This window comes from Haliotis asinina, chromosome 6, assembly GCF_037392515.1.
Source record: "Haliotis asinina isolate JCU_RB_2024 chromosome 6, JCU_Hal_asi_v2, whole genome shotgun sequence".
NCBI classification, from domain to species: domain Eukaryota; kingdom Metazoa; phylum Mollusca; class Gastropoda; order Lepetellida; family Haliotidae; genus Haliotis; species Haliotis asinina.
The window spans coordinates 45,491,751-45,507,421 of record NC_090285.1 but is presented as its reverse complement, the minus strand read 5'-3'; the positions used below and the strand labels follow the sequence as shown (position 1 = coordinate 45,507,421).

Genomic DNA, 15,671 nt, shown 5'->3' with positions numbered 1-15,671 from the left:
TCATTAGTTCCCTTATTTCTTGTCGGTAGTATATCGATGATACTTAAAGAGGCGAATCGCCTTGCATTGTCAGTGGTACCACGCACAAACACATGCAAAGACAAGTCAAATAGTGAGTCCGTTTAGTTTTACACTGAGCGCATCAATATTCCGGCTACATGGTGACGGTCTGTAATCGTGCCTGGACCAGACAATCCAGTGATCAAAAGCATGAGCATCAATGTACGCACCTGCGATACGACCACATGGGTCAACCAAGTCAGAGCGCCTGACCATCCGATCCCTGTAATCGCTTTTTACGACAGGCATATGGGATGCTGTTCTAACCGGGATCGTCACGGGTGTAAAACAAATAAACCATTTGATGAAATAATCGATAATTAATGAAGGAAGGAAGAAGTCCTTACTTTCTTTATTCATGTTATGAACACTAACCAATTAGATATCGTACTGTTCCCCAATCTTAAGAACCTTTGAAAAGAAATGAGAACCGTATCGTATACAAAATACGCTTCATGTTCATCATTATCTGTGAACTGAAACCTTTTTTCAGCTACATGCCGAGTCTATGGAAAATGTTCACTTTGTTTCAGTGCTTTGATCTGTATGTTTATTGCAAACAGTACTAAGCAATAATTCAGAACCTTGACTGCCTTAAATATTCGAGTTTAGAGCAGGAAAACTGATGACTGATATCATGAGCAATTATCCAACCCGTCGAGATGAGACACCCTATCAACGACTGAGATTGACCACATCATTAATTTTGCCGTCATAAGAACCAACGGCTACATAAAGAACTATTATAATGAACACGTTATTCTATATCTTAAGATAAGTCGACATATACGCCTGTTGCAATGCAGGTGTCGTTTCGTTAGAAAATGTCCAGTTACGAGCATGAAAATGATTTGGAGATTCATTTGCGAAATACTCTGCAGACCAACGAATCTAAACCTCTTCTTGGCCATCAGTATCAGTCTTTGTACTAACAATCAGCGGGAACTTCACCTGTGCTTTGTCAATGTCAGATGTTGAGTACGCCGATCCAACTCGTTCGAGAGGCTGTGAAGATGATGCACGTGATTTAACTGTGTCACGTGGTGTTGCTACAGGTGACACAGTCCGCTGAGTAGGTAGGAGACAAATGACGTCAGGGTTTTGAGCAATGTCGTCAGTTCTGACGGGATTCAACGTTTGGACATGCGGTATAGCGGGGTGTTTCCTGTTGCCGCTGAAGTACTTCCGCTGTTGAAGAACCATTTGCCCTTTCCGACGACTCTGTTGACCAGAGAGCTGAGGAAGTCCGTCTGTTCCGCCATTCAACGTCATCCTAGAAGTCTGTACGTCTTCAACCTCACCAGTATCAATTTGAATCGTGGCGGAGTCTTGGGTAAAAGTTCGAGGAGTACGTCTAGACCGATCACGTGCACATCCGGATGTTGATCTGGAAAAGGAACCGTTACGTAACTCTTCCGTACTGCCACCTACTTCCGTTTTCCGAGAACCTGCGGATTTCGCAGGGGACGCAACTGACGGTTCGCTACTAACTTTCAATTCCCGTGAGAAGGTCAGTATTTGACTTGCCGGTGTCCTTGACCCCATCGACGTGGAAGCACGGTGGGGAGCAGTTGTGTTGGTGCTCCAAGCCTGAAGCAGGGCTCGTTCTCCCGGTGTCGAGAACGTCTTGGACCACATATACCGAGTCCTTTGAAAGTCTGACTTCCGCCTGTACTTCCCAAGAATCTCCGTTACTGGTTGGGCACACAGTGATTGTAACCAAAATGTGTTCGTTTGTTCAGCTTCGTGTTTCTGAACATGTTTATCTACAAAGTAATACTCAACGTTCTTTCTGACTGGTTTCTGGACGTCGCTTGTTCTGCTCCTGCTGACTGAAGGTCGGGAAAAGCCAATCACGGACTTCCTCTCATGTAGTGCCGGTGCTATCGTGTTTGTGATTGGATCATAATCGTCCAATGGTCGTTTGCTGTTGGTGGCGGGAGTGGAGACAGGGCATCGGTAAAAGTCGGGATGGCCGGAGTCATATTTGTATACGCCACTATCCTCCCGTCGCGTGTTCTCCCCGGAAGTAAGCATCATATTGAATCTGAAAAGACGAGGGAGCCAGTTACGGTCGCATAAGTAAAAGTACATTTTTGTAATGGTCTTAAGCCGCCTCAAGCAAACTCTGAGAACGCAGGAAAGCTTTAGACAATAGGGAATCGAATCCGTATCTTAGGGACAACGATCAATGACTATAACCACTAGGCTACCCGCCATAGCAATGGTAATGATGCATAATAATGCGAGTGAATGTTGCTTACCGCCGTAAGCAATAATGTAATAACCAATATATAATGTATTCCTCAGACAGCATGTAACACAACTGTACAGACCGTTTGGCTCAAAAGAGGACGCAATATAACTCGAAAATTAATAAACACATCATATTCATACCCTAAATTAAAAAGTTGTTGTACAATCTATCAATAAAATATTTACACAGTTCACTATTTGTTACGAGGAGGGAGTGCATAGAGCTGAACAGCAAGGTGTGTTGGAAAGAATGGAGATGGCACAGCGCAAGTGAACGAATCAGAAACTTTGTCGGCATATGTGCACGAACTTTGCGACCACCTGATTGTTCCGCTCTGTAAATTCCTTCTTGGTACCAAACAGTGAAGTGTATAAATATTGTATTGATAGTTTGTTAATCAACTTTTTAACTTTCAGGACACAAATTCTGTTTGCCTCATGGTCATCTACACGGAATAAAGGATGCAAATATACACTGACAGTGCTTCGCAAAGATTAACTTCTTAGTTTGTGACTGAGACAGGCGTTACGTCTTCTTGAAATTCTATCAGTTACTTCACGAGTCCGACGCTTAAGCTTTATCACTAAGGAAAACACACTCACGAACACGGGTCTGGTGCTGACAAACATGGAAGCCGGTATTCGAACCCCTTTTTATTTGAATCATTATCGTCTATACGTCCTAACGTTGTTAGTGAGGCCGCACACTTAAACATTCTGATATACCGAAAAGTTAGATCTGAGATAATATACACATATCTGCATTACATGTTTGAAATATAATCATATTCAGGCACACCAGACAGTTGAACCGTTTATCCTTCAGATTCGTAGATCTGGTGAACGTCACTGTCACGTACATAAACGGCCATGGTTGATTAATCTCAACGATGATCTCGAAAAGCACACAGTATTTCGATTAAACTTGATAATAACCCGAACAATTCTGCTATGTGACAAGATAACAGCTACGGCCCACTGCCCTTTTGTCTGTCAGTCCCATGCATGCTACCACTCCGGCTGCCCACAAAGGTAAGCCATACTTCATATTGTTACACAGATCCTAGATTATAACCCTACAATGAGGTCGTTACATTTATGTTACATGATCTTACAAGTCAAACAACCGTTTCATAGTTCAGGTTATCATACAGTGTACATCTAGCCAACACAGGTCAGGTAGCAACCCCGATTTAGTATAACACACTTACCTCTGGATACCAAAAACTTCCATATTTAGAAGAAATATGTATCCCAGCTTATCTGTTATTATCACGAATGAAGCCACATACATTTATCATATATAGACACAATCGTGTCATGTTAAAGTGTCCGTAACTAGGCGAATTACGTACTGTTTATAATGTTAAATACCGGCAAACACATTATAATTGCCGACTTAAAGGAAGTGTTTACTCGTTAAACACATCTGGAGGTTTCAAATACTGCTTTGCCATTATACATTAAAGCAAATACAAAGCATAATTAATTTGATAATTATTTCTTAACACACTCGAAGCCTATTTAAACATGTTTTCATATCCCGTTATACATTTCAAAAATAAATAAAATAAGTATATAATATAGACTCAACGTGCTGTTAGATATGTACATGCAGTCGTTGGATTGGGGCTTACATTCACAACACACGTTCTACATACATCGTCTCCACACAACCCTATAGCCTCCCCTCTCCCTCAACCCCTGGTAATCCTACCTGCTTTTGCCATGGAAGTTGCATCTACCAACATCCCATGCCATTTTAGTATCCTCCTGAAAACCCCTTAACGTTGTTATAGTAACAAGCAACAGGGGTGGTTGCAGCGTGGTGTTAGACAAGGTGACAGAATACCCCCTGCTCTCTTATCAAGATCGCACGCTTAGACTCCAACACGGCCCGGACCGAGGTTACAGTGGGGTTAGCGTGCATGTCAGTATGAAGAATCATATCTTAACATTTGTAATCTAATGGAAAAATCTATGGCAGATTTCGAACTTGTTTTTAATCATTTCTTTTTTAATTTTTAACGATCCATTTAATTAAATGTATTCATTTGTTTGGCTGACATTTATTTCGACAGTTTATTTTCGATAATTAAATGATTATTTTGCATGTATGAAGTTAGACATTTTGTATAAAATATGTAGGATCAAGAATGAATTTATACTAAGAAGGAAACGTTTTTATTTGTGTGGTATTTCCACTGCAGTAAGTGTATTTTACATTACAGACGCGTTAACCAAATGTTAGAAGAGTTCGTTAATCACGCCGAAGGTCAATGTTCGATTTTCATCAAGGATACAGTATGTAAAGCTCACTTGGTGCGTGTAATTCTCAGTATACACTTAAAGGCATCGTATCTGTTGTGAGAATAATTGAATCTGTAAATCTTGACTCAACTTGCATGTCGAGGTTTGAATTCACAATGATACAGCAAAGTTGTCCAAAGCACTCGTCAGTCATCCAGATTTTAGATACCCTCTATATTGGACCTGGATTGCAGGGTGGATCCACATCCGCACCCTGGTATATGTTCCTTTATTGATTTAGGGTGAGCATTTTTAACGACGTGTACATTGTTACAAGTATGTTCACGTTGAAATCCTCTGAGTAAGAACACCTTTAAAAAATTACCTCCTACTGATTTGGTTTTTGACATCCGCACTCAGCAAGTATCCAAGTTTATGACAGCAGTATGTAACATGTCTGGACCAGACAATCAAGTGACTGATATATTGAACATCGAGCTAACCAACTGAAATGGTACGGTTCAACCAAGTCAGTGAGCCTGACCACCCAATCCCTTTAGTCGCCTCTTACGACAAGCATGGGTTGCTGAAGAGCAATTCTATTCCGGATCCTAACGGGTGAGACTTAGGGGTAGACGGTACCTGTCAAACACGACGAGACTGTCAGTTGTAGTTGCTGTCTACTGTAATTGTCAGCGAGATGCATTGTTTCGTCACAGTAAACGTCAACACCATTGCATTGCAAACAAACAAGTCCGCATCGCATGATCCGGTTATGTGTATGTTAATATTATAAGCATATTTATGACAAAGAATAACTCAGCATGGGATATGCCTGCTTACCTACCAAATAATCCATTCTAAGGATATCTTAACCTCCCCATGGAGCGACGTCCAAAATCGATAATACACAAAAAGATTAACGTCTTAACCACATACTCTCATAAGGAATGTCAAAATGTGAATATAAACGACTGACTTCATAGCAATATCATCTCACTATGAAATTTAATATGAAATATATATTTGGGTCGTCAAAACAAGCTTACCACAACGCTACGCTCACATTTATTATACTATATCCAAGGGCAGCAGTTGCACATGTACCCATGTGCACCTGGCCAATGAAATCAGCATTTATTCAATCTGTTAATCGATAATTTTAAGACCGGTCACAGCTATATGAACACAACGTATCGTATATTAGAACTATCGATAATTAACATCACCTTACTTGAGTGATATCATTAGTACTCACCTGTAATTTACCGTGTGTACTTGACCAGGTAAGTTTTCAACATACAGGTGAATCTACCTGGCAGGTAACCAGTTTTATCTCCCCATCTACAGGTACGTCGATCTACCGAGCCCGCGAAGGTATAGACTGTAACCTGAACGCTAAGAGGATAGACGTAGCCCCTGCGACCCTCCCTCGTGAAACATTTGAATGGCTGTAGGTAAAGTTACAGCGAGAAGCAGGGTCGTAACTGTTTACCTATCATTTATTGTGGAGTGAGGGATTTATTTACATTGTGTCGGGTTAGTGACATTGTTAACGCGCAGGTAAATACATCGAGGTGTTACATAAAGACTAATTGTAAATTTATTATGTCACGGGGATTTGTGTTCTTATATAAATGTATACATTAAATGAAGGTGACTTGTTGACAATAGGCAAAGGAGATGACCGTGAAGGAGAGGAAAGCACCCCAGAGCCCGGGCAAGCATGATCTCCTTGTAAATGTCAAACTAAATGTTCACTAAATTCTAGCCTTGGAATTCAAAAGAATGTATTTCAGATATGTGGGCTCAACTTTATTCACAAAAGAAAGTATACGTACTTGGTGCTTTGGGATCTATTTTTTAAAAAGACACCGACCCCTCGTAAATGTTTTGAAAGTGTTGTGTACATGTTTCCACAGCACCACATACATCGTACTGAGTTACGACATTGTTAGCACCATGCATTCTAAGCCCAGCGTACACGATTCGGTCGACGTTGAAGGGTCATTGAAGTGCTCCCAAACGTTCGATAGGTTTCATCACTGTGTTCTTGCTGACCCAATAAGGTGACCCAAAGCTGTTGATGCTGATGACATGACCAAGAACGTCTGATTGCACGGATGGAAAAAAAACTCCGGTGATAATCATCTTCTCAATTTCCGAGTTCTGGGACTGTCAGATGTCCGGCCCGTCTGGCTGACACATCAGTCATAATTGTACAGTCGACTCAATCGTACAATTGTACAATCTCAGCTGACTAAGCTTTGTACAGTTGTACATAATACGCACATGCAATGCAACAAAATCATTATTTTCATGATACTCTGCGTCAACACTCATAGGGGTGTAGGGGTTGCCAAGTGGTTAAAGTGTTCGCTCGTCACGCAATGTGTGAAGCTCTTACCTGACGTCCCCCGTTTGAATATTGGTAAAAGCGTCGTAAAGCAAAACTCCCATACTCACTCACAACACTGCAGAGGACACCTGTGGTGTTTAGGCGATATATACAAAATGCTTGTCATTTGCAAGTAACATTCACAAAACGTTTCAAAACGTTTACGTCGATATTTTTCCAATTGCAAAACAGGCGTGTACTGTCTTTGTGCGTCAATATTTGATGGTTTAAAAGACGTTACGAGGAGACAACACGGAATGTGTTTTGAAAATTGAGCTTCACATTGTCATCTATCGGTGATGGTGCTTACAGTAACACGAGCGTGTTATTCTATTCTATGGTGATGTATTTATATTACATACGATATTGCATAGTGATCGCAGTCTCGCATACATTGTCATCGGCAAAATAGTGTGAGAATTATCAAGTGTATACTGCACGGCAGTATGTAGATATGGATCAGTAGGTATGGCCATGTTACGAAGTTACAGTTTGAGGAATATGTAGATAATAATGTGTCCATATATATACTGAACAACAAAAGAAACGCAGGTCTGCCTTTTTGTCACAATACCATGCACGTTCCACAAACACTAACGCTTAATCTTTATGAGATTTCATTTATATTCGCGTTTCTTTTGCTGTTCAGTATGTATGTATGTATGTATGTATGTATGTATGTATGTGTGTGTGTGCGTGCGTGCGTGCGTGCGTGCGTGCGTGCGTGCGTGCGTGCGTGCGTACGTACGTACGTTAGACACTAGATCTGCTCATGACGCTCACAAACAACGAATAACGGAGCAATAGAAGCTTAAAGTCGCGTGACTTATCCCATCGGGTACCCATTTTCTATTAAGTGAACAGAGGCAATTATTAACAGACTCGCTAGCCTAAGGTGAGACCACATGTATCACCTCTGCGTCGTAAACTGAAATCCACAAAACTTCCAGGAGTCAAGCTGCCAAACACGGTCACCCATCCAAAGACTCTAGTCGCACGCCCAACGCTGTTTAGCTCAATTAATTTGAGACCTGAGCTCTATGCACAGAACGACACACCACCACCATATATATTTCATACTGATACACGTAACCCGAGGTACACTGACGGACAAATAAAATATATACTTCATAATTAGAATTAGCAAAACCATTGCAAGTGTTGACACAAAAAGTCATGACAACCTCATGAAAACAAATGCTGACGTCAGTTCTTACATATAAAAAACATGTTCGCTTTACGCATGTCCATGTACATAATTATATCTTTACTTGCTAACGGATTACGTGTAAACCAGTTAGCATGTACTGCGAACTAAACTAAGTAAATTTACTCACCTGAAGTCTATTGTGTACGTCCAAACGTGACGTCAGTTTCTACACAAAACAAACCGCGTCTGGGGAGACAACCCCGGACTGCTCACACAGATACCGGTAATAGGTTTATATTACACTGATCTTTCAAGCTATAGGGTGATATGTGATATCAAGTAAATATTGTTTTCCCGAAATAAATCCCCTACGAGCACCTCGCTTGTCTACACAAAAGCCCAGATCCTCATTTCAGCTTTAATAGACATAGTTGCCTGTCTCCGTTTGACATGAACAGACAAGCGTAATTTCATAAGGAGATTATGTGACAGTTCAGTAGACAGACTGGTAGCGTCCAGCGAACAGTATCTGAGATCCAGTCGATCATCATGGTTCAGATACAATACTGGGAGCTGTCAGTTTAACGAGGGTCAGTTAGTAGACATTATGTGTCAAATCCCAGTGATTTGCCTGAAAATATTGCTGATACTGTCCACTCTTTAAACCGGACACCTCTAAGTTGTATGTTTGTTTGTCATTATGTCACGCCGCATTCAACAATATTTCAACAGTTTGATAGCGGTCTGTACGTAGACGAGAATAGACCAGACAACCCCGTGATTGATATATATAGTAAATTTACTTAATATCGATTAAGTAATTAGGACAAGACGACATGTACATAGTCGGTGAGTCTGACCACCTGATAACAGAGTCACATCTGAAGATATCTGTAGTTAAAAAGAACATTCCAAATAGGTAGTAATTCGGCATCTATAAACGAACATTATTAAGATAGTACGCCATGGGAATCTGCTCATTATTTAATCGGGACGATATCATTTGGAACAACAATGAAATGTCAGTACAGCCCAGTATTTTCACAACGAATGAGTTAATCAGCTCTTTGTCTGAAAGTTATATGAACACTTACCAAGGATACTGCTGATAACTGAACCCTTGAATGTCCGGTTAAAACTTCATCCCCAGCAACACATTTAAGCCACTAATGGATCGGGTGGCCGGGTGCGCTGACTTGGCTCGTATCGTACAGTAGTGTAGATCGATGCTCATACTGGTGATCACTGGGTTTTCTGGTCCAGACATGATTATTTATAAACCGCCGCCATATAGCTGGAATGTTGCAGAGTGCGGCGTTACACAACAGCCACACTGTGAAGATAACAGCAGGCCAAGTTATCCAGGGTGACGCAATTCGCTGTACAGAGTTGCGTCCCATGGGCTCGCAAGACACTTGTGATTGAAGAATCCAGTGTCGCGCGGTATCACTTCAGGATTCCTCATTCAGTCATCTAAACCCCGTGATAAACTGTAAAGACGCTCCTTACTTAGCGTTAAATCCAGCTCATTCACTCATTCACTCACTCACACACTCAATTTGTACGATGTTATATTCCAGTTCGTTGGTTTAGCTGTTCTGTTTCGATGAGACAGACAACATATTCTAGGTCCCACTTTGTGCGCGTGTGTGAAATATGATCCACGTTGGCAGTCTATAAAATGTCTTGATATTACATTTTACATTCCCTAAAACCGATTGTTTACTGTTTCTGAATTTAAAAAAAAATATATATATATATATTAATGAAAAATTCATTAGGATTATGAGACAAAACTACACACGGGTAAGAGTTCCACCCGCATCCCACTAAATTATAACGATGAGACATTTTTTGTTCAAGTGGTATTTTAAGAAGTTGGACATACCTTTTGGTATGTTCAGATATAATTAAACATACATGTCAAATCTCACCCTTATCAGATAAGGAATATATGGTCAGGTGAGTGATTTGAGTATAATGAAATGTAAGAGGGGATGCGGGCGGAGATGTTCATATTTTTGTTTTGTGTTTTTTTTTAATCATAATGATGAAACTATTAATGAGTAAACAGATTTCAACTCTGTTGATCAATATAAGGATATACTAAACATATCATACATATACTACCAATTGCGATTACGAGTTGCACAACAGATTCAACCTAATCAAGAAATCTGGAATATCATCGGGGTAGTTACAAAGGAAAACCAACAACAAAAGCAACAATCAGTCCCGCTGAATTGCTCTGGATCAGTGTCCATTTGAACTGCAAATATTAATTTCACACATTCACTGATAGCCTAACAGGGAATGTGTGTAATGGAACACCGTTAAAATCGGTAAGTTCATGAAATCCCTTGAAATTTTAGGGAATAAATGAAATTCCTGGGTCACAAAGATTTCACGAAATCACTAACTCTCATTTGGATTACATGTATATGAAATCACTGGTAGCACACATTTCATGTAACACACACAGAGAGAGACAGACAGACAGACACACACACACACACACACACACACACACACACACACACACACATATATATATATATATATATAATCATCATCACTGGTATCCCACATTCCATTCCATATGTGTGTGTGTCAGTGTGTCAGTGTGTCAGTGTGTGTGTGTGTGTGTGTGTGTGTGTGTGTGTGTATTTCACCAGTGCGTGTCTGTCTTGAGCACTGTCTACAACCCATCCATCGAGCAACCTAGCAAGCTTGTAATCTTTTACCCACGTCTTGTCTTAATGTGTACTGCTTCCACTCATTCCTCGTAATGAATGACATCACATGTATCTTGAAAAAGGAAAGTCATTGATCACGCAACATATTTATCTTGTTTAGATTTAGTTTGAAAGATCAAAGAGAAAGAGACATACAAGCCGAACTTTAAAGATCAGTTGCATCGTGAGTCGCCTCCTGTAAACAACCTGTTTATCTTTAACATGAAATTAAAATGCATGACTTGTAAACGTAATGGAAGTGTGCTCTCCTTTATCGAAATTCGTGGTGAAAGATTCTTGACAAGTTATCACTACGGTACTTAACAAAACTAAATAACCCTCTCTACACTCGGAGAGGGTGCAAGGTGGCAGAACACACCGCGAACAGCCTTCTCATGTAACTTACAGTTGATCTATCTGTAGACCACTGCACAAGTACAGATGGACTGTTTAGAAATTTACTTAACTGCATTATTATATGAATAATGTTCATCAGGTACGTAGATGCGAAATGGGTTCCTTGAAATATACACCTCCATCTTCACTCGCTAGGTGTGGGTGTTATTAACAACTACCGCTTCGCTCAGTGATCGTTATTTACTTCATAAAGTAGCTGTTTTGATTAATCGTATTTCAATTGATAAATCGAAATTTTATATCTCGAGGTTCAAAAGTGACCCGAGCTGATATATCGTTACACAAAGGGGTAAGTAGATGTTCCGTAACCCGCAGGCATCATTCCCCTGCTGTCCGTCATTTTCTAACAGAACATTGTCAATGTTTTCATGATCAGAGTTTAGGATTTCATTATTGCGATTACTACAGTAGCTGCAACTCATCTTTCTCTCTCTCTTCCTACTTATTACAACTTGTACTACCAGGCCCCCACTACTACTACTACTACCACTACTACTACTGCTACTACTACTACTACTACTACTACTACTACTACTACTACTACACTATCGGGGTAGAATAGGCCTTCAGCAACCCATGCTTGTCGTAAGAGGCAAGAGACAAGTAGGTGTCTGCAAGTTGCGCACCAGAACAATGTTCGCGTGGTTAGCGTCGAGTTACCATGGTAATCCTAAATGTCATGTCATGACTGAAATACTTTTAGCCGACGTAAAGCACCGCAAAGCAGGCGCTTGTTAATGAACAAACGCTTGTACAGCCTGACCTGAGCTACTCTACATATGCATGATTGGGCAGGTCACGTGGCACAAACGGCAGGTTCAATTGACTTCATTAAATTAGTTATAATCTACAACTCTATATAGGCTCCCTGATTAAATAGGGGAGCAGAGAATGTCGTTAATGTAGCGTTTGTGCCAAACATGCATACATTAGAAACATTAAACCATCTGTAGGTTCTTTTTCAAATAAAGTTAGGACATTGCTGACGATTTCTCGACACTGGGGAGTCAAACGGCAACCTTGTTTCGGCTGATCGAACAATCAATCAACTGACAAAGGCTCACCCCTTCACAATAATAGACCCAACCAGTTGTGACACGCGCAAGTAATGCTTTTGCAGTTACTTGATCAGGTCAAGCTGATCATGCTGTAGTTAAAACAACACCGAGAACAACTAAACTGGGTGCGAGAAGCGGCTGTGAAATGTCCCTAAGCTCACACACTATCAATGTCGTGTACACCACACCTGAGGCCGAATACCAGTGGGAAGGAAACCGATGATCGAAATCAGTATTATAGAAAAACTAGAGGTGATACTTGGCAATGTGGTAACTTGGTAACTTGTTGATGGTAACGGAGATGACGTTTCTTGGGATTTGCAGCTCGAAAAGACTTCCAAATTCCCACCTTTGTCTCTGAGACATATTATTTCAATCCCACCGCTTCAAGAAACCTTACAGGAATAACCCTACTTGAGAAAACACAATGCTACGAACACATTCGCGACATTATATAGGTAAAAAATGAGTATGACTGATCTTAATATATGTTTTGACTGACGAAAACATACGTTTGTGGAAACAAAAATAAAATCCTATAAATATTCCAAAGAAACGGCCCCACCTCCCCACCCTCTAAAAAAATGTGCTATAAAAAACACGACAGGTTATAAACTGTCAACAGGTCATAAAATACTGGCACTGTTTTTTCACATTGTTCTAGTTCTGTAGTTACTTTTTTCACAACAAAACTGAACGTTGAAAACCCTGTCACCAGCTTAATGCAATCGACAACTCTCGTAGACCACGTGACTGACACATCCTCCTGACGAGACAAATCTGGAAACACACATCTCTAACTATCAGTCAAACAGACCGTTTGAAGCATGGTGATAGATTTGTCGAGTATTGCCACTGAAAAAAAGCACCTAGAACAATTTCATACTGAGATAAAAAAAATACATAAGGTAAGGTAATTTCCCGGAACACTAAATCATGTTTTAAACAAAAAAGTATATTTAGCGCTCGTTTGTTGTGTTCAAAGGAGCAAAGAATCCCCGGAAGTCCCAATCTTGATCGCTTCCTTTCGACAATTGAGAAACATTAGCTTAAGCGAGTGGTGTTGATATCAAAGATGTTAAGTGTTAATGTGCAATCAGTCGGCCAATTACACAGGTGTTTGCAGTTTATCCCCCTAACCTACCGAGTTCATATCCCGTTATCTAACCACGCATACTTGTGCTGAGTACAGTGCTGAGTTACACCATCAGTATCCCATGTCCATAACCCCAGCAAGCCAACAACACATCCTCCAGTCTCTCTCTCTCTCTCCCTCTCTCTCTCCCTCTCCCTCTCTTTCTCCCTCTCTCTCCCTCTCTCTCTCCCTCCCTCTCCCCCTCTCCCTCTCCCTCTCCCTCTCTTTCTCCCTCTCTCTCCCTCTCTCTCTCTCCCTCTCCCTCTCTCTCTCCCTCCCTCTCTCTCTCTCCCTCTCTCTCTCCCTCTCTCCCTCTCTCCCTCTCTCTTCCTCTCTCTCTCTCCCTCCCTCTCTCCCTCTCCCCCTCTCTCTCTCACCCCCTCTCTCTCTCCCTCTCTTCCTCTCTCTCTCTCCCTCTCCCTCTCTCTCTCCCTCTCTCTCTCTCTCTCTCCCTCTCCCTCTCTCTTTCTCCCTCTCTCTCTCTCCCTCCCTCTCTCTCTCCCTCTCCCTCTCTTTCTCCCTCTCTCTCCCTCTCTCTCTCCCTCTCCCTCTCTTTCTCCCTCTCTCTCCCTCTCTCTCTCTCTCCCTCTCCCTCTCTCTCTCCCTCCCTCTCTCTCTCCCTCCCTCTCACCCTCTCCCTCTCCCTCTCTCTCTCTCTCACTCTCTCTCTCTCTGTCTCTCTCTCTGTCTGTCTGTCTCTCTCTCTCTCTCTCAAAACAGGTACCTGACATTACGTGGGACAGACACTCAGTAATCAACTTGATATTCCCCCAGACTGTGTGGTCAGTGTATTCCGTGACCACACCTCACCGGTCAGTATGGCTCACAACGGATTTGTCCGAAGTGTCAATATATCACTGATCACGTCTCACTGTAATGAGAGATAAATCTGGAATTTGTCGCCTCGTTGAGAACGTGACGAGTAGTGACCAGCGACAACTATTACTTGCCCTTTACATAAGGTCATGGAAGGTCAACGTTGAAACGGCCGCTGGCCAAGTGGGCAGATAGATATCCATTGATGTTCACCGACATACATATTTCATTAATCAGAAATATGATTAACTAGATGTATGCCGATTGCTCGGCATGGGAAAAGGCCTCTCACCAATAATCCCACACAGGGAGATGCGTTATGTGAGATTCTTCATTAGATCGTGGAACTGCGTACTTATGTATATACGCGTGCTTCAGTGTAGGCTTGAATTAACTTATTTGGACTGCAGTCAGTGAGTATGGCTCGAGCTTGATGTTGGAGTCAGACATGTTACAGCAACATCACGATGTTGACCTTAGCCTTAACACCTTTTGAAACTTCCTTAGCGCTAAGTGAGCGAGAGTATATAGTTTTAGGCCGCTTTTAGCAATATCCCAGCAAAAGCGACATGGGATGGGTTTCTGGATCATCATCATCATCATCATCATCATCATCATCATCATCATCATCATCTTCTCCATTGCTATCATAATTATACCTGTATTAAGAGTGCATGCAATGGAAAATTACACTTGGTATTATGTACTAATAATTAATACGTAATATGCACCAGAGAGGTCGGATGGACCTGGGACAGGCAGGCTGGTAAGGCTCATCATCAGCACAGGTATCTCACCCCCTCCACTCGCAGCCCCTGACTGGGAGCTCTAGCGATCGAATAATTAGTATTGTTTACAGATTAACATGCAGCAGAGAAGGTTCGGGTGATCCTGACACAGGCAGGCTGGTAAGGCTCATCATCAGCGCAGGGCCCTTGTCCCCTCTACACGCAGCCCAGACACTCACTCACTCGCGTACGCAAGCACCTACTCACTCACTCACTCACGCATGCACGCACCTACTCACTCACTCACTTACCAATTCCTCTCGCCCAAACAACACGATTTACCTCTGACGTTAAGACATCACTGTCATCCCTTTGCGCTGATGAACCATTTATCGATCACAGTGAAACGTTTCCATGACAACCCATATATGTTTAATAGATCGTCTATTTAAGAAAATATTGAGACATTAATAGTTATACAGGAAAACACAATGCTTCACTTGTAAGCGTAATTCTATATACTTACTTGCCCCATTTCCATTCTTTGCACCAATTCAACCAGAAATAATATGCATTTTATGATCCCTTCGTTTTTAAATGCCAGCGGCTTGAATGAGATCTACAGCGGTTATAATTATAGTCTATAGTCATGAGATACAGACAGCGTA

General features: G+C 41.4%; 1 protein-coding gene across 2 annotated transcripts; it reads right to left on the bottom strand.

Moving 5' to 3' along the window:
* Positions 1-397: 397 nt before the first annotated feature.
* On the bottom strand, positions 398-5,975 carry LOC137287675 (uncharacterized). 2 transcript variants are annotated; one of them, XM_067820068.1, is made up of 2 exons: positions 5,825-5,975; positions 398-2,107 (listed from the first exon to the last, which is right to left on the bottom strand). In XM_067820068.1, exon 2 carries the CDS (start codon positions 2,098-2,100, stop codon positions 952-954), a length of 1,149 nt encoding a protein of 382 aa, XP_067676169.1. In that variant the 5' UTR covers positions 2,101-2,107; positions 5,825-5,975; the 3' UTR covers positions 398-951. The 2 variants fall into 2 exon arrangements, with proteins under 2 accessions (XP_067676169.1, XP_067676167.1); XM_067820066.1 differs by lacking the exon at positions 5,825-5,975 and adding an exon at positions 4,034-4,077.
* Between the last annotated feature and the right edge of the window lie 9,696 nt (positions 5,976-15,671).

What these genes read in the sequence shown, in the direction of transcription:
- LOC137287675 (XM_067820066.1), bottom strand. Translation starts at nt 4,077, where the DNA reads ATGGCATGGGATGTTGGTAGATGCAACTTCCATGGCAAAAGCAG. An exon ending in AACTTCCATGGCAAAAGCAG is followed by an intron (nt 2,108 to 4,033) that starts GTAGGATTACCA and finishes TCGTCTTTTCAG; the next exon opens with ATTCAATATGATGCTTACTT.